The sequence below is a fragment of the Diplotaxodon limnothrissa genome, linkage group LG3, assembly GCF_057381915.1.
Source record: "Diplotaxodon limnothrissa isolate DT_005_m linkage group LG3, D_limnothrissa_male_GT1.1, whole genome shotgun sequence".
In the NCBI taxonomy this organism is placed as follows: domain Eukaryota; kingdom Metazoa; phylum Chordata; class Actinopteri; order Cichliformes; family Cichlidae; genus Diplotaxodon; species Diplotaxodon limnothrissa.
This window is the reverse complement of record NC_140598.1, coordinates 13,189,780-13,207,375: the sequence shown is the minus strand read 5'-3', so window position 1 is coordinate 13,207,375 and position 17,596 is coordinate 13,189,780. Positions and strand designations below refer to the sequence as shown.

Here is a 17,596-nt window from a genome sequence, read left to right as displayed (position 1 = left end):
CCAGTTGTCCTCATGTCGGCCGAAGGACTTCATGCCTGTTGGCGTTGTTTTGGCCTCCGCTGGAGGGTCCGAGGGGCCCGTTCAGCCTCCTGTCTCCGCTGGAGGGTCCGAGGGGCCCGTTCAGCCTCCTGTCTCCGCTGGAGGGTCCGAGGGGCCCATTCAGCCTCCTGTCTCCGCTGGAGGGTCCGAGGGGCCCGTTCAGCCTCACGCCGCATCGGCTGGAGGGCCCGAGGAGCCTGTCCAGCCGCCATCTGCAACCGCCTCGTCCTCGTCTGGTCCTGCCTCCGAGTCTTCGTCCTCGTCTGGTCCTGCCTCCGAGTCTTCGTCCTCGTCTGGTCCTGCCTCCGAGTCTTCGTCCTCGTCTGGCCCGGCCTCCTCAGGGCCTTCGTCCGCTGCAGCCTCCTCAGAGCCTTCGTCCGCTGCAGCCTCCTCAGAGCCTTCGTCCGCTGCAGCCTCCTCAGGGCCTTCGTCCGCTGCAGCCTCCTCAGAGCCTTCGTCTGCTGCAGCCTCAGCCTGTGCTTCGCCTGGTCCCGCCTTGACTGGTCCCGTCTCGACTGGTCCTGTGCCCACCGGGCCTCGGCCAGTACGCCTGACACTGGAGTGCCGCCGCCGTCGCCTTCCGCACGGCCGGCCCCCGGACCTGCACCGTCATCGCCTGAGTGGCCGCCGTCGCCTTCCGCACGGCCGGCCCCCGGACCCTCTTCTCCTGGGTGGCCGCCGTCGCCTTCCGCACGGCCGGCCCCCCGAACTGCGTCCACGTCGCCGCCGTCGCCTTCCGCGCGGTCGGCCCCCGGACCAGCGCTGTCATCGTTGCCGTCGCCTCCCGCGCGGCCGGCCCCCTGAACTGCTCCGTCGTCTCCTTCGGCGCCGCCTCCCGCGCGGTCGGCCTCCTGAACTGCTCCGTCGTCTCCTTCGCCGCCGCCGTTGCCTTGCGCACGGCCGGCCTCCTGAACTGTTTCCACGTCGCCGCCGTTGCCTTGCGCACGGCCGGCCTCCTGAACTGTTTCCACGTCTCCGCCGTTGCCTTCCGCATGGTCGGCCCCCTGAACTGCTCTGTGTTTGGGTTATTTTCTTGGGCTCCGGTGTCTGCTGTGCTCTTCTTTTGTTTTCTGTTCCGAGCCCTCCGTCCTGGGCCCCCGCCGCCCGCCCTGGGTTGTTTTCTGTTTGGTTTTGTTTTTCTGTGTTTGGGCTGTCTGGAGCCAGCCCTTGAGGGGGGGGGTACTGTCATGGTTCTGGGCCATGTTGGCCCAGTGTTCTTAGTTTCCTTGTATGTTTGTATTTTGTTCCTTGCTTAGGCCATGTTTTCTGAGTTGCCCTGTTGTGTTGTTCCCTAAGTGTTCTCCCTTCATGGCTCTTACCCCCTGTGTGCCCCTCTGTGTATCTGTGAGCCCTCGTCTCTCCTTATGTTTTATTCCATGCTTCCCCTGCCCATTATGTCTAAGTTCTCCCCGTGCTCTCTCTTCCCCCTGTGTGCCCTCTATGTATTTATGAGCCCTCGTCCCCTTTCGTGTTTATTCCGTGTCTCCCCTGCCTGTTACGTTGGTGTTCTACTCGTGCTCTCTCTCCTCCTGTCTGAACCTCTGTGCACTTCCTGTTTACTTTGTGACTCTCACGCCCGCACATGTCATGTTCAGTTCACCCCGCCCTGTCTCGTCATGATTATCAGTGTCACCTGTGTTCCCCGTGTGTTCCCACTTTCCTCGTTAACCCTCTGTGTATTTCTGTCTGCGTCTCCCTCTGTTCAGCGTGACGTCGTCCCTCATGTTGTGTGGATCTCCCTGTGTCTCTCTGCGTATGTTAGTTTACTTTTCCCAGTTTAGTTTTGTATTTCCTATGTTCTGCCATTCCAGCATTAAAGCTGTGATTTTGAGTTCATCCCCGTGTCTGTGAGTTTTGCGTTTGGGTCCTCCTCCTGCCCGCCACACAGCCGAGCCTTGACACCAGTATGTAAATGCTATGACATAAATACAAATTCTATAACACCAGTGTCTTTTAAATTCAGGTATAATACAGTATAATAAATATAATCTGTGCTTGATAAGTTGAAAGTAAAAATCTTTGTTGTAAAACCAATATTTATGTGCCAACAGTTCTCTGCAGTCTATGCACCCTTAATTTAGTTGAGTTTTAATTTCTTTTGTACTGTAGGGTCTTTGTGTCTCTTGGCGTCTCTCCTGTTGAAGTTATAAAGAGAACTGAAAATGATGTTAGCATGAGCTTAGCACATTTTAAAGGTAAATGGAATATGGTTTTAATTGTTTGGAGGCTGTTTCCACTTACAGGGTGATAGGTTCCACTGGGGTCCACACAACCACAGTCTCTCAGTTCCACACATTTGTCATCACTGAGAATGAAGCCAGGGTTACACTCACAACCCTCCACACACACTTCCTCACAGCCAGGTGGTCCCACCACACCAAGACATGTCTCAGGACATGAACTCACACAAAGGGAGTAGGAGCTATTGGGAGGACAGGTCAGAGCTGTGTGGACAAACACAGGGATGAACAATAATGAGAGGGAACAATGGTGGACAAATAGCAACAGAGAAGGGAGTGGGTAGTACGATGATTCAAAGACAGGGCACCTACGTATCTCATATTGATTTAACTCAGTGTCATAAATGAAAGCAAGGATAATATTAACTGCATTGAATATTTTACATTGGTTTCAGCATTGTGCACTGTATCTTAAACTCTCCTCCCTATACAATTATAAATATGATTATAAGTTCAATTATAATGTTGGTGAGCAGGATGTAATATATCGTGGTTATATTTACAGGTGGAGACAACTTCCAAATGGAGAAGCTATGGCATGCACCCCATTTAAAAGGGAAAATGCTGAAGGCTCATTTTTCCAAAATGAAAAGGTATTATTCAAGTCTTTATTCATTTATGCTTCAGAATGGGGCTTATCAAGCCAATGGGCGATGTCACTGTGACTATGTTTTATATATACTTTATGATATTCAGAAAGAACAGCTGATATTATTATTAAACTATCATATATCATTTAGATATATTTGGTATATCTCAGATTCAAACTTACGGCAGAAGTCTGGAGTTCTCCATTGGTAGACTTTGGCTCCAGCACTATGACATGCGTCAGTGTAGGCCTGGAGCTGGTCACACAGCACGTGCTGCTGGCCGTTGAACTGACACATGTCATACACACAGCTTTGGAAGAATGGAGTGGGATTAACTACACTGATGCACTCCCTGTAACAGAGAAAAGCACTCACTTAGCTTAGGTAGGAAAAGGCAGAGGCTCATATATACTGAAAATCTGAGTTCGAACAAACAAAAAAGCTACAATTGGTGGTGAAACAGTCAACAATTGTTGCATAAGTTTAGCAACAATTCACTAGATGGGGCCATTGAATAAAGGTGAATGGCTTAAACATGAATTGAACTGCGGTTTGGGGAAGGTCTCGCTGTGGACCGGCAGCGGCTCCTGGGCTGGCAGATCCCCAAAGAAGGCATCCCCTAGAAGCAGCAATAACTGTGCATTGTGAAGGTGAAAGACCTCTGCAGGAATAATTCAATTTTTCAATTCAATTTATTTATACAGCCCCAAATCACAACAACAATCGCCTCAAGGTGCTTTATATGTAAGGTAGACCCTGCAATAATACCTACAGGGAAAACCCAACAATCATATGACTCCCTATGAGCAAGCACTTTGGCGACAGTGGGAAGGAACAACTCCTTTTAACGGGAAGAAACTTCTGGCAAAACCATTCCCATGGAAGGACAGCCATCTGCCGCTACAGGTTGAGGTGGAAGAAGGAAAGCAGGACAAAAGAGAAGCGCAGAGAGAAGGTGGTCAAGGATTCCAGAGAGTAGAGTGGTTGAGCTTGGAAAATTACGAAGGAATGGTGGGAGAAGACATCAAAGCAGATTTCAGACAACGAAAGACCTTAATAGATGAATGAGGAGAACCCCTGATCGAGTGGCAACGTGGCTCGACTGGTGTGGAGGCTGGATGGATGCATGTCTGTATTTTAAGACATCAGGCAATGGCTTGACGGCTCGTAAAAGCTTTTACTGCTGTGTTTGAAAATGATCGATATGGAGACAAAGACTGGCAATACGGTGTCAGGAATGTGCATTGTTATGTTTTGGGAAAGATAGATAGATGCATGGACCCTGGCATCCAAGTTATTGGGGAAAGAGGGAAGAGAAAGTGGCTTCCAGGTGCCAAAAAGCACGCTGCTGCGTTTTGTGAAAAAGGGAGGGGATTCTGCTGGATTTGTAAAGGAGGAAAAGAGAAAGAAAACATGGCATCCCAGTGCTAAAAGCCTGCTGCTGTATTTGTACAGGAGGAACAGAGAAAGTAACCCAGAATCCCGGGCCCAAAGGCTTGCTGGTGCATTTGCAAAGGAGGGACAGAGAAAGAGAACCTGGCATTCCTGTGCCAAAAAACATGCTGCTGCACTTTTGTGAAAAGGGGACGGAGGGAAGAGGAACTGGCAACCCGGTGCTAAAAACTTGCTCCTGCATTTGTGAAGGAGGGATAGAGAAAGAAAGCCTGACATCCTAGTGCCAAGAAGCATGCTGCTGCATTGTGCGAGGGAGGGATAGAGGGGAAGGGAAACTGGAATCTCCTGGGTAGAAAACCTTGTTGATGCATTTGCAAATGAGGAATAATAACTTGGCATCCTGGTGCCAAAAGCTCACTGTTGCATTTGCAAAGGAGGGTTATAGAAAGAACCTGGTATCCCAGGTGTTTTGCAATGATAGATAGAGATAAACTGGCAAGTCATTGGTAAAAACTTGCTGCTGCGTTTGAGAATGAGGGACAAAGAACGAAACTGGCATCCCAGTGCCAGAAGGGTTCATTACAGCATTACAGTAATAGTATTGAAAATATTTATTCATATTTTACAGGTCAGTTGGGTGATTACCAGGCATGCTGCCATCTATTTCATGATTTTATAAGGTCAGGAAAAAAACGTTGTAAAATCCCAGGAATCCCATCAGTTTAACCAAGTCGATAACCAAAAGTGGAGGGGTTGTGAATTCTTACCGGAAGGGTCCAGTAGGGTCTGTAATTTTACCACATTTCTCTGGTTTTACAACTTCAGCTTCCAAGTTGGGGTCACAGTCTGGATCAGGCTTTGTTCCTGGGGTACATCTGGTCAACACAAATACAAAACACAGTTACATCCTCTTCAGTTTGTCAGAAAGAGTCCGACAGCAAGGTAACGAAAGACATAACCAGAAGAAATCCAAAAGACAGAAAGATAGATATGTTGGAACTCACGAGTCATCTTCATCGTCTTTGGTCTGCCAGCTGTTCCCAAAGTCATTACTATTTCCTGCCACAGTGCCATCTGGTTTAGTGAAGTCATTGTCTGGGTTCCCATCATAGTCACCACAAAGGCCACACATTTGGTCATAGTAGGAGCTGGTAGGACAAAGTCAAGGCAGGATATGTAGGATTAAAATAAGACAAGCTTAAGAATATTTGCAATGTTTAATAAGGTGTTGCTTGGCCTTTTATTGTAATTCTAGAAACAAATGAAGAGAATGCAAAGATCCCTGATACAATAAACCAGGGCATCGTTAGTATATATTAAAAGTTGCATAAGTCCACAATATGCACACAAATGGACTGCTATGCTTTTTTTAAAGTTCTCACAACATACATAAAACAACTGGTGACGTTCAGCAGTTTAGATCGTTATCTATCAAAATTTCTTCAGATCGTTAGGTTATGGTTGCATCAGAGGAAAGTGGTCATCAAAAAAATAATGATAGAGCAATGGAGACAGTGGTCAGGTGTATTGTATGAATGTGTGAAGCAAATAAAAAGAAGTTCTACAATATCAAAATAGTTCAAACCAATATTTATACTAACCTGGGAACTGAGATCTGGGCATAATGGTTTCCATCCCAACGCACCCTCAGGCCAAAGGATGTTTGAAGCGTGATGAACTGACCAGCAAGACTAATAGACATGAGAGGAGAGGGGGAGTGGGGCAGAGCCACCCGTACTCCGTTCACCTGATTCAGTGATGAAGAAAAAGATGTTAAGAATATAAGAATATAAAGATGTTAAACAGACTGTGTAAACGTCTAATTGGTGGACAGGTCAGGGAGTATAAAAGTACAAGGAGTGTGCAATGTGCAGTATATCAGGCAAAAACAGACTTTGTATAGTTTTAACAAGCAAGAAAGACATTGCTTTATGCCTATCACACTGTGTTATCTTTGGCATAGATTCAACTGACAAAATGGGAAAAATCTGTTTTGTTTTTTTTACATGTTGTTAGCAACAAAGTAACTAAAGATATAATTTGAGTTCTTTGCTAAAATGTCAGTTATGTGTAGACATAAGACATACATGGTGATGATACAACTACTGTGTGGGATGTCTGCTGGCACACATTTTACTTAAAGATGGGAAATATAAGAGATAGTAATTCATTCACATACTGACCAGTGTTCTACTGCTCTTCATCAGGGTCACAGTAATTCCATCCACTGTCACATATAGCTTCCTCAGGTATGACACTCCTGCAACTCCTCTCTCTTCATTCTTTGCCTCCACAGAGAACCAAGGGCCTGCACAGGGAAGACCACGACAATCAGGAATATTGTGTGTTTATATTAAAGGTGAATATTGGCATTAACATACAAACCACCACTGACATTCAGTGTCTTCTCTTTGCAGCAAACGTGAATGAAAACAACATCTGTCATGCTTTGCGATGAAAATAATAAATGAGTAAATTTAGCTCATTTAAACTTTAATTTGTGCGTGTGGTGTGGCAAGACTAGAACAGGTGCAATGAAACCCAAACATCTTAATGAATAAATGTCTCAAAATAGTGTGTACCTGTGCTGTTCCTACAGCTTCTGGCCAGTGTGTAAGTACAGGTTCCCATGAAGCTGTAGTACTTCTTGTCAAAGGTGTTGTAGTGTGGATCCCCAGAAACTACACAATCCTGAAAACCTGAGAGAGGGAAAAACATCAGGAACATCAGACTGAAACACAGATGATAAAAAAGATGCAAAGAATATGTCATTTCCTGACTAGACAAAAATTTTCTGCAATTCTGTGATTTTGTATTATAAAGAATCGCATGTAACAAGTGTTGTTATAGAAAAACTGTACAGAAGAGAGCAAAAGAAACATAACAGCAACACACACATAAATATTTCACTGTTATTGAAAGTAAAAGACGCCTGTGGGTTGTGCTTCTCTATCTTCCATTGCTCAGTCTAATTATGTATATTAGAGCAGGGATAGAAAATGCTAGTTTGAGAACTTTGACAAAGTCTACAGCATCACATCAAACACAGTTGCAAAACTTTTCAGGTTGGCAGTCCAACCCATGAGATCTGGAAACCTACTTAGAATATAATGGCTACAGCTTTGCTGTGTTTTTTTAGGTGTGAACATTACAAACATACTCGTAGGATAGCAGCCCAGCTCTCCATCCTGAAGTTTACATTCATGCATTGGGGGGCATTCAGAGGCTTCACAGGTAATTCCAGCTGCACCACACCAACATTTTCGCTTGCAGTCTTCCTCAAAAAACTCCTCTCCAGGCTGACAAACAGACAACAAAATTGACAATTAAGCATAGCAGGCACAGATGATTCTTTGTAGATCATTTTATGCATGTATGTATGAAAATGTTGTTTTAGAGAGGACATAAAGAGACTGCAAGTGACCTGACTTGAAATACAAAGGACCAAATGATTCACTGCCGGCTTATCAGACCCACTTCACCATACCTCATAATACTGGCCGTTCGTGTGGTTGCAGCCACACATGTTCTCCTTAACGCACTTGCCAGCACTCAGGACATAGCTGGGATCACACACACAGGACTCAGAGCAGGGACCAGAGCAGGAGGGGGGTTTTCCAAAGCATGTTTCCTGACAAGGATCTGCACAAGGTTCGTAGTGGCTGTTTGGGGGACAGCTCAGTGCTAAGCAGACCACAAGAGGTTGAAGTTAGTGATAGGAAACAAAAGTATGTGCTGGTTAAAATATAAAATGACAGCTTTTCACAAGAAAAGAGATACGTCTTTGGCACTTCCAGCTGTGTTATCTTCCGTGTAAATAGATTGTTTGAGTTTGGTGGTAACCCAGTCTCCTGCAGCCTCTTGGTATATGTTGTCTGCCCAACTAGGTATGCTAAAGCAGCACTCCCTCGGTTAACTTTAGTGAGTAGGAAGCCCATATGAAGTACTCTTCCACAAGTCAAAACTGACATAAACTTCTTTGTGTTATTTTCTCCCAACTACTCAGCCAAGCTGATTTTTACCTAATGATATACCTAAAGATATTTTACTACTAAATTAAATCATTTGTCCTTCCAATACTCACGGCAGAAGGTTTCATTCCTCCATGGTCCAAGGTTGACCCCACGATCTTGGCATTCATTGACATAGGCTTCAATGGCTTCACACAAAATGGGCTTGGCACCATCCAGCTCACACAAGTCAAAGACACAGTCCCTGAAGTAATTCTGAGAACAAACAATCACTTTGTTACAATGCTTTATATTGTGTGACCATCTAAAACCACATATTCAAATTATTCCACTATTACTAATATCACATTTTCACCCTGAACGCACACATACATACACAAATACAACAAGCTCAGAATAAGGACCTGTTCCACATTTGTTTATTATATGTGCACTATCCTTTACATGAACATACATTGGGGTTGACTTTGGGATGGCACACAGCAAAAGGTCCATTTTTGTCCAGCAGAATGCCACAATATCCAGAGCTTTCATACAGTTCCTGTTCTTCTTCATTGCACCCAGGGATCGTAGTGTTGGGTTTCTTATTACATCTGTCAAGACAGACCATCATCTTAAGAACATTTGTCTTTTGCCAATGGTAAATGTTTCTTTACACTTGCATCTCTGCAATACTCACTCTGGATTCATGTTCCAACTGTGTCCAAAGTCATTGGCATTTTCAGCTAAGCTTCCATCTGGTTTGCGGAAGTCATCTTTGGTATCTCCATCATAGTTGCCACACAGGCCACACAGCTTGTTCTGATAGCTGCAGATTGCAGAAAATGATTGTGTTAGAGTCTTATGCAAGAAAGACTAACAAGTCAGCCAGAACTACAACGTGTTTTAATTCCAGCCAAGTTTCTTTTCAGCAGTAGACTAAACCCCACACATTAGTAAGACTAAAAGATCAGACATGTACATTTGATGTGTTTGATAGCATCAGCATAGAATTAACTAGTCAGGAAATTAGAAGTTTTGTGTGATTTTATCTTGAAATTTTGAGGGAGCTGTTTGTGTTGCCCCTGCTACATTGTTTAAATAAAATATCCTAGCTGTGTCATTAATCTCTGCCTTTATCACCTTACTACTCCTTACAGATAAAGGATTCATGTTCAGTATATGAATATGTGTTATAGTTTTAGTTGTATCAGTATGGATGTAGATTTCTGGACTGGTGAACTTGTGATTAAAACACCACTTTATAAGGAAACCATGAATTTGGTCTTCACTCACTCTTCGATTACTTTAATGTCCATGAAGGAGTTTCCATCATAGCGAACCGTCACACCAAAGTTCATGGAGACAGTGTAGTGTTTTCCTGACTTGAACACAGAAATACCAGGGGACGGAGACAGTGGCAGATTGACATTGGTCCCATTAACCTGTATGGGAAAATAGGCAGAGTACATCAAATCTGGTCAATTATTAGCCAACATTTTCATTTTTGAATTACTCATGTCACAACATTACTATCTGTAACTGAAAAGAAACGTTCCTTTATCATGCCAATGATTTCTGAACAACTCAGCTCTTGCCCGACATGTCAAATGCAGCTGCCGGCATGACAAGTGAGAGTGGATCGAAGCCAAAGGCATGGATGCCCAAGAAAACAGTAGACCAGAACGATACCCGAATATTAAATCGCATTGTACCAGATCTAACAGGGGCTCGCAGTGGCCGCTTGGTCCCAATCCGAGACAAAATGGACGAGTCCTCCTCACTGAAGCTGAGCAACACCAATGTTGAGCCAAACAGTTCTGCGATACTTTAAACCAGCCCGAGCCACTCCACTTGTTCGAGGCCAAAGAACTTGCACCCTCCATGGATCTTCTTCCTGTCGATATCGGAAAAATCATCAACGCCGAAGTCAAGACAGCGATGCTGGCCTGGACGAGTTCCTCCCAACAATGCTGAAGGATGACGAAGCCCAGTTGGATGCCGCCCTTAGAAGTCCCCAAAATGCCTGCTGGTCAACATCGTGTGTACCCTATGAATGGGTAATTTCAATGACTTCAAGAAAGCTTTTGACAACGTCCACCGGCCGACTCTATGGGCTATCCCACGTCAATATGGAGTCCCCCAGCAGTTTGTAGACGCCTTTTGTGGTCTCTGCTCCAACTCCCGGTTCTGCGTCCAGACAGATGATTGGATGGCGCCCTTAGAAGACCCCTAAACGCCTGCTGGACAACATCGCGTGTACCCTATGAATGGGCAAAAGGTGTTATCACCAAACTTCCCGAAAGGCGATTTGGGTGACTGTAACAACTGCCGGGGCATCACGCTGCTGTCGGTACCCGGGAAAGTGCTTTGCCTCATTCTTTTGAATTGGCTACTGGGCCCCTACTGGGCTCGACTACGGAAGACCTCCAAGAATGGACTGCAGCTTTGCAGAGGCAGGTGAGGAAGTCGGATTACGAATCAGCGCCAAGAAAACCAAGGTACTCAGAGTTGGCTACACAACTGCCCATGTTCCCGTCATAATCAACCAATAACGTGCTGATAAGTTGGAAAATTTCACATATCTGGGCAGCATCATCTCGAATGACGGGATCTCTGATCAAGATGTCAACTCCAGAGTAGGGAAGGCTGCCGGTGTCCTCCGACATCTCCAATTCAATTCATTTAAATTCAATGTTTTTTATATAGCCCCAAATCACAAAAACAGTCACCTCAAGGTGCTTTATATTGTAAGATAGACCTTACAATAATACATACAGAGAAAAAAAACAACAATCATATGACCCCATTGACCAAGCACTTTTAACAGGAAGAAGCCTTTGGCAGAACCAGCGAAAGCAAGGCCGACCAAATATCACATGACGTCGAATGTTTATGGATGATCTGAAAACAGTCGACATCGCCTGGGACGAAGCTGAAACATTCGCCCCTGACCGACATCGATGGAGATTGTTAGCTGCCTGATGCGTTGCTCGGCGTAGGAGGAACTAAGTGCTAAGTGTAAGTGCAAGTTTCTTTCCATGGTCAATTGCAGTGGTTTTCAGAAGTGTTCCTGAGCATGTGCAGTGGTTTGTACCACAGAATGATGTTTGTTTGTAATGCAGTAGTGCCTGATAACGTGAAAGCGTGATTGGTTTTCACATGCAAAACATCCTGTTTCTTCCTCTCATGTCTTACCTGCACAGTGCCACCTTTGAGAATGGAGATCTTTATCATCTGTGCGTATACATGTACGGCATTCACATAGGAGATGGTCGGCCTGTTATACCGGTTTTCATTGTCAGTATGGACCTCAAAGTAGGGCACAGTTGTGTCATTGCATGGACTAGACATCAGATAGCTGCAGTTGCCCATGAAGTCATATTTGCGTTTGTCAAAGCTGGTGTAGTGTGGATCGCCAGATGCAATGCATGTGGATGTACCTAAAGGAATAATATATGAGAAAATTGTAATTTCCACACTGTCAACTATCAAGTTATACCGACTGACTGTAAAGCACAACACAAGGTGCTCCTTGTGCAGATGTAATTTATTACACTGCATTAAATCAAGTCAACAACAATAAAGTCAACAAACATTATTACCTTTAGGATAACAGCCTGCAACACCATTAACCTCTCGACACTCTTCAGTGGGGTCACAGGAGTTATCAACACATTCCAAAGTGTAGTTCCCTACACAGCGACACAGCTTTGTGCAGCCATCTCCAAATACTATCTCACCAGGCTGGATAAAATGAAAACAATCAGTACTGAGAAAGTATACTGTATGTCTTTAAATGTACACTGTACACAGTACTAACTAGGACATCTGACCTCATAATAGTTATTGCTGTCATCTAAACAACCACACTTGTACAGCGGCACGCAGTGCCGTCCTTTGAAGACAAAGCCTGGTTTGCAGAAACACCCAGTGATGCAGGAGCCAGAACAGTTGGTAGAGGGTTCCATACATGTAGGAATGCAAGCTGGACCGCACTCTATATACTCTGCGTTAGGAGGACACAGGTCTGGGTAGAAAGAAAAAGGATTACTGGAAAATGTGCAGATACTCTTTCAGGAACTAAAAAGGTAGGAAGTTATTATGCAGTCTTAACAAACTCAGTCCAAAAAAACAACATCAGTTGAGACAGTGGAGGTTTGGAGCGCCTGTTGCTAAAATGACTGCATTTATTTACTGCATTTCTAGGGCCAGTCGGATAAAGCACTTGACACTGTAATCCACATCCATGCATTCATGCAGCTATTTCTATGTGAAGCTGTGTGATTAACATACCCAGAGGGTGGCATTCATATTCTCCATCTTGTAGTTGGCAGCTCTCAGTAGTTGGGTTACAGCTGGTGTTATGACACTGTAGCAGACCTCCACTGTGACACATACACTTTTGTTCACAACCCTCCAAGTACCAGTCATCGCCCACCTGACAAATGTACACAGAATACAAAAAACAATCAAAATTCTGTCATGTAATTCTCTCTTATACATCACACGAATATAAAGATCTAAATGATAAATATACATTTGGATGCAAACCAGGGATTCTGTATGCCACTAACTAATTAGGCCAACCTTTACTCATTTATTTATTGATTTTGGGCTTGCTAATTGTGGTGGCACCAGTATGTAAATGCTGTGACAAAAATACAAATTCTATAACACCAGTGTCTTTTAAATTCAGGCAAAATACAGCATAATAAATATAACCTGTGCTTGATAAGTTGAAAGTAAAAATCTTTGTTGTAAAACCAATATTTGTGTGCCAACAGTTCACTGCAGTCTATGCACCCTTAATTTAGTTGAGTTTTAATTTCTTTTGTACTGTAGGGTCTTTGTGTCTCTTGGCGTCTCTCCTGTTGAAGTTATAAAGAGAACTGAAAATGATGTTAGCATGAGCTTAGCACATTTTAAAGGTAAATGGAATATGGTTTTAATTGTTTGGAGGCTGTTTCCACTTACAGGGTGATAGGTTCCACTGGGGTCCACACAACCACAGTCTCTCAGTTCCACACATTTGTCATCACTGAGAATGAAGCCAGGGTTACACTCACAACCCTCTACACACACTTCCTCACAGCCAGGTGGTCCCACCACACCAAGACATGTCTCAGGACATGAATTCACACAAAGGGAGTAGGAGCTATTGGGAGGACAGGTCAGAGCTGTGTGGACAAACACAGGGATGAACAATAATGAGAGGGAACAATGGTGGACAAATAGCAACAGAGAAGGGAGTGGGTAGTACGATGATTCAAAGACAGGGCACCTACGTATCTCATATTGATTTAACTCAGTGTCATAAATGAAAGCAAGGACAATATTAACTGCATTGAATATTTTACATTGGTTTCAGCATTGTGCGCTGTATCTTAAACTCTCCTCCCTATACAATTATAAATATGATTATAAGTTCAATTATAATGTTGGTGAGCAGGATGTAATATATCTTAGTTATATTTACAGGTGGAGACAACTTCCAAATGGAGAAGCTATGGCATGCACCCCATTTAAAAGGGAAAATGCTGAAGGCTCATGTTTCCAACATGAAAAAGTATTATTCAAGGCTTTATTCATTCATGCTTCAATTTGGGGCTTATCAAGCCAATGGGTGATGTCACTGTGACTATGTTTTATATATCATATATCTTTTAGATATATTTGGTATATCTCAGATTCAAACTTACGGCAGAAGTCTGGAGTTCTCCATTGGTAGACTTTGGCTCCAGCACTATGACATGCGTCAGTGTAGGCCTGGAGCTGGTCACACAGCACGTGCTGCTGGCCATTGAACTGACACATGTCATACACACAGCTTTGGAAGAATGGAGTGGGATTAACTACACTGATGCACTCCCTGTAACAGAGAAAAGCACTCACTTAGCTTAGGTAGGAAAAGGCAGAGGCTCATATATACTGAAAATCTGAGTTCGAACAAACAAACAAGCTACATTTGGTGGTGAAACAGTCAACAATTGTTGCATAAGTTTAGCAACAATTCACTAGATGGGGCCATTGAATAAAGGTGAATGGCTTAAACATGAATTGAACTGCGGTTTGGGGAAGGTCTCGCTGTGGACTGGCAGCGGCTCCTGGGCTGGCAGATCCCCAAAGAAGACATCCCCTAGAAGCAGCAATAACTGTGCATTGTGAAGGTGAAAGACCTCTGCAGTAATAATTCAATTTTTCAATTCAATTTATTTATACAGCCCCAAATCACAACAACAATCGCCTCAAGGTGCTTTATATGTAAGGTAGACCCTGCAATAATACCTACAGAGAAAACCCAACAATCATATGACTCCCTATGAGCAAGCACTTTGGGAATTGGGAAGGAACAACTCCTTTTAACGGGAAGAAACTTCTGGCAAAACCATTCCCATGGAAGGACAGCCATCTGCCGCTACCGGCTGAAGTGGAAGAAGGAAAGCAGGACAAAAGAGAAGCGCAGAGAGAAGATGGTCAAGGATTCCAGAGAGTGGAGTGGTTGAGTTCGGAAAATTACGAAGGAATGGTGGGAGAAGACCACAAAGCAAATTTCAGAAAACGAAAGACCTTAATAGCTGAATGAGGAGAACCCCTGATCGAGTGGCAACGTGGCTCGACTGGTGTGGAGGCTGGATGGATGCATGTCTGTATTTTAAGACATGAGGCAATGGCTTGACGGCTCGTAAAAGCTATTCTGGTGTGTTTGAAAATGATCGATATGGAGACAAAGACTGGCAATACGGTGTCAGGAATGTGCACTGTTACATTTTGTGAAAGATAGATAAATGCATGGACCCTGGCATCCAAGTTATTGGGGAAAGTGGGAAGAGATACTGGCTTCCAGGTGCCAAAAAGCACGCTGCTGCATTTTGCTCAGGAGAGATAGAGGGAAGAAAAGCTTGCTACTGCAAATGAAGGAAAAGAACTGGCATCCCGGTGCCAGATGTATGCTGGCAAATTTGAAAAAGACAGAGAAATAGAACCTGGAGTACCATTGCAAAAAGCATTCTGCTGGATTTGTAAAGGAGGAAAAGAGAAAGAGAACCTGGCATTCCTGAGCCAAAAAACATGCTGCTGCATTTTTGTGAAAAAGGGAGGGACAGAAGAGGAACTGGCAACCCGGTGCTAAAAGCTTGCTCCTGCATTTGTGAAGGAGGGATAGAGAAAGAAAGCCTGACATCCTAGTGCCAAGAAGCATGCTGCTGCATTGTGCGAGGGAGGGATAGAGGGGAAGGGAAACTGGAATCTCCTGGGTAGAAAACCTTGTTGATGCATTTGCAAATGAGGAATAATAACTTGGCATCCTGGTGCCAAAAGCTCACTGTTGTATTTGCAAAGGAGGGTTATAGAAAGAACCTGGTATCCCAGGTTTTTTGCAATGATAGATAGAGATAAACTGGCAAGTCATTGGTAAAAACTTGCTGCTGCGTTTGAGAATGAGGGACAAAGAACAAAACTGGCATCCCAGTGCCAGAAGGGTTCATTACAGCATTACAGTAATAGTATTGAAAATATTTATTCATATTTTACAGGTCAGTTGGGTGATTACCAGGCATGCTGCCATCTATTTCATGATTTTATAAGGTCAGGAAAAAAACGTTGTAAAATCCCAGGAATCCCATCAGTTTAACCAAGTCGATAACCAAAAGTGGAGGGGTTGTGAATTCTTACCGGAAGGGTCCAGTAGGGTCTGTAATTTTACCACATTTCTCTGGTTTTACAACTTCAGCTTCCAAGTTGGGGTCACAGTCTGGATCAGGCTTTGTTCCTGGGGTACATCTGGTCAACACAAATACAAAACACAGTTACATCCTCTTCAGTTTGTCAGAAAGAGTCCAACAGTAAGGTAACAAAAGACATAACCAGAAGAAATCCAAAAGACAGAAAGATAGATATGTTGGAACTCACGAGTCATCTTCATCGTCTTTGGTCTGCCAGCTGTTCCCAAAGTCATTACTATTTCCTGCTACAGTGCCATCTGGTTTAGTGAAGTCATTGTCTGGGTTCCCATCATAGTCACCACAAAGGCCACACATTTGGTCATAGTAGGAGCTGGTAGGACAAAGTCAAGGCAGGATATGTAGGATTAAAATAAGACAAGCTTAAGAATATTTGCAATGTTTCATAAGGTGTTGCTTGGCCTTTTATTGTAATTCTAGAAACAAATGAAGAGAATGCAAAGATCCCTGATACAATAAACCAGGGCATCGTTAGTATATATTAAAAGTTGCATAAGTCCACAATATGCACACAAATGGACTGCTTTGTTTTCACAACATACATAAAACAACTGGTGATGTTCAGCAGTTTAGATCGTTATCTATCAGAGTTTCTTCAGATCGTTAGGTTATGGTTGCATCGGAGGAAAGTGGTCATCAAAAAAAGAATGATGGAGCAATGGAGACAGTGGTCAGGTGTATTGTATGAATGTGTGAAGCAAATAAAAAGAAGTTCTACAATATCAAAATAGTTCAAACCAATATTTATACTAACCTGGGAACTGAGATCTGGGCATAATGGTTTCCATCCCAACGCACCCTCAGGCCAAAGGATGTTTGAAGCGTGATGAACTGACCAGCAAGACTAATAGACATGAGAGGAGAGGGGGAGTGGGGCAGAGCCACCCGTACTCCGTTCACCTGATTCAGTGATGAAGAAAAAGATGTTAAGAACATAAGAATATAAAGATGTTAAACAGACTGTGTAAACGTCTAATTGGTGGACAGGTCAGGGAGTATAAAAGTACAAAGAGTGTGCAATGTGCAGTATATCAGGCAAAAACAGACTTTGTATAGTTTTAACAAGCAAGACAGACATTGCTTTATGCCTATCACACTGTGTTATCTTTGGCATAGATTCAACTGACAAAATGGGAAAAATCTGTTTTGTTTTTTTTACATCCTGTTAGCAACAATGTAACTAAAGATATAATTTGAGTTCTTTGCTAAAATGTCAGTTATGTGTAGACATAAGACATACATGGTGATGATACAACTACTGTGTGGGATGTCTGCTGGCACACATTTTACTTAAAGATGGGAAATATAAGAGATAGTAATTCATTCATATACTGACCAGTGTTCTACTGCTCTTCATCAGGGTCACAGTAATTCCATCCACTGTCACATATAGCTTCCTCAGGTATGACACTCCTGCAACTCCTCTCTCTTCATTCTTTGCCTCCACAGAGAACCAAGGGCCTGCACAGGGAAGACCACGACAATCAGGAATATTGTGTGTTTATATTAAAGGTGAATATTGGCATTAACATACAAACCACAACTGACATTCAGTGTCTTCTTTTTGCAGCAAACGTGAATGAAAACAACATCTGTCATGCTTTGCGATGAAAATAATAAATGAGTAAATTTAGCTCATT

General features: G+C 43.6%; 1 protein-coding gene across 1 annotated transcript in view; it reads right to left on the bottom strand.

The window, feature by feature from the left end:
• The window catches only part of zanl (zonadhesin, like), a 127,494-nt gene that overhangs the window by 94,177 nt on the left and 15,721 nt on the right, over positions 1-17,596 (bottom strand). Inside the window, 21 exon segments of the mRNA XM_085349915.1 lie at positions 2,281-2,483; positions 3,052-3,221; positions 5,032-5,139; positions 5,269-5,412; positions 5,866-6,011; positions 6,448-6,572; positions 6,847-6,963; positions 7,425-7,563; positions 7,752-7,948; positions 8,349-8,490; positions 8,690-8,828; positions 8,906-9,043; positions 9,511-9,659; positions 11,413-11,657; positions 12,511-12,655; positions 13,192-13,394; positions 13,917-14,086; positions 15,889-15,996; positions 16,126-16,269; positions 16,711-16,856; positions 17,293-17,417. Coding sequence (XP_085206041.1) covers positions 2,281-2,483; positions 3,052-3,221; positions 5,032-5,139; positions 5,269-5,412; positions 5,866-6,011; positions 6,448-6,572; positions 6,847-6,963; positions 7,425-7,563; positions 7,752-7,948; positions 8,349-8,490; positions 8,690-8,828; positions 8,906-9,043; positions 9,511-9,659; positions 11,413-11,657; positions 12,511-12,655; positions 13,192-13,394; positions 13,917-14,086; positions 15,889-15,996; positions 16,126-16,269; positions 16,711-16,856; positions 17,293-17,417 — 3,203 coding nt within the window.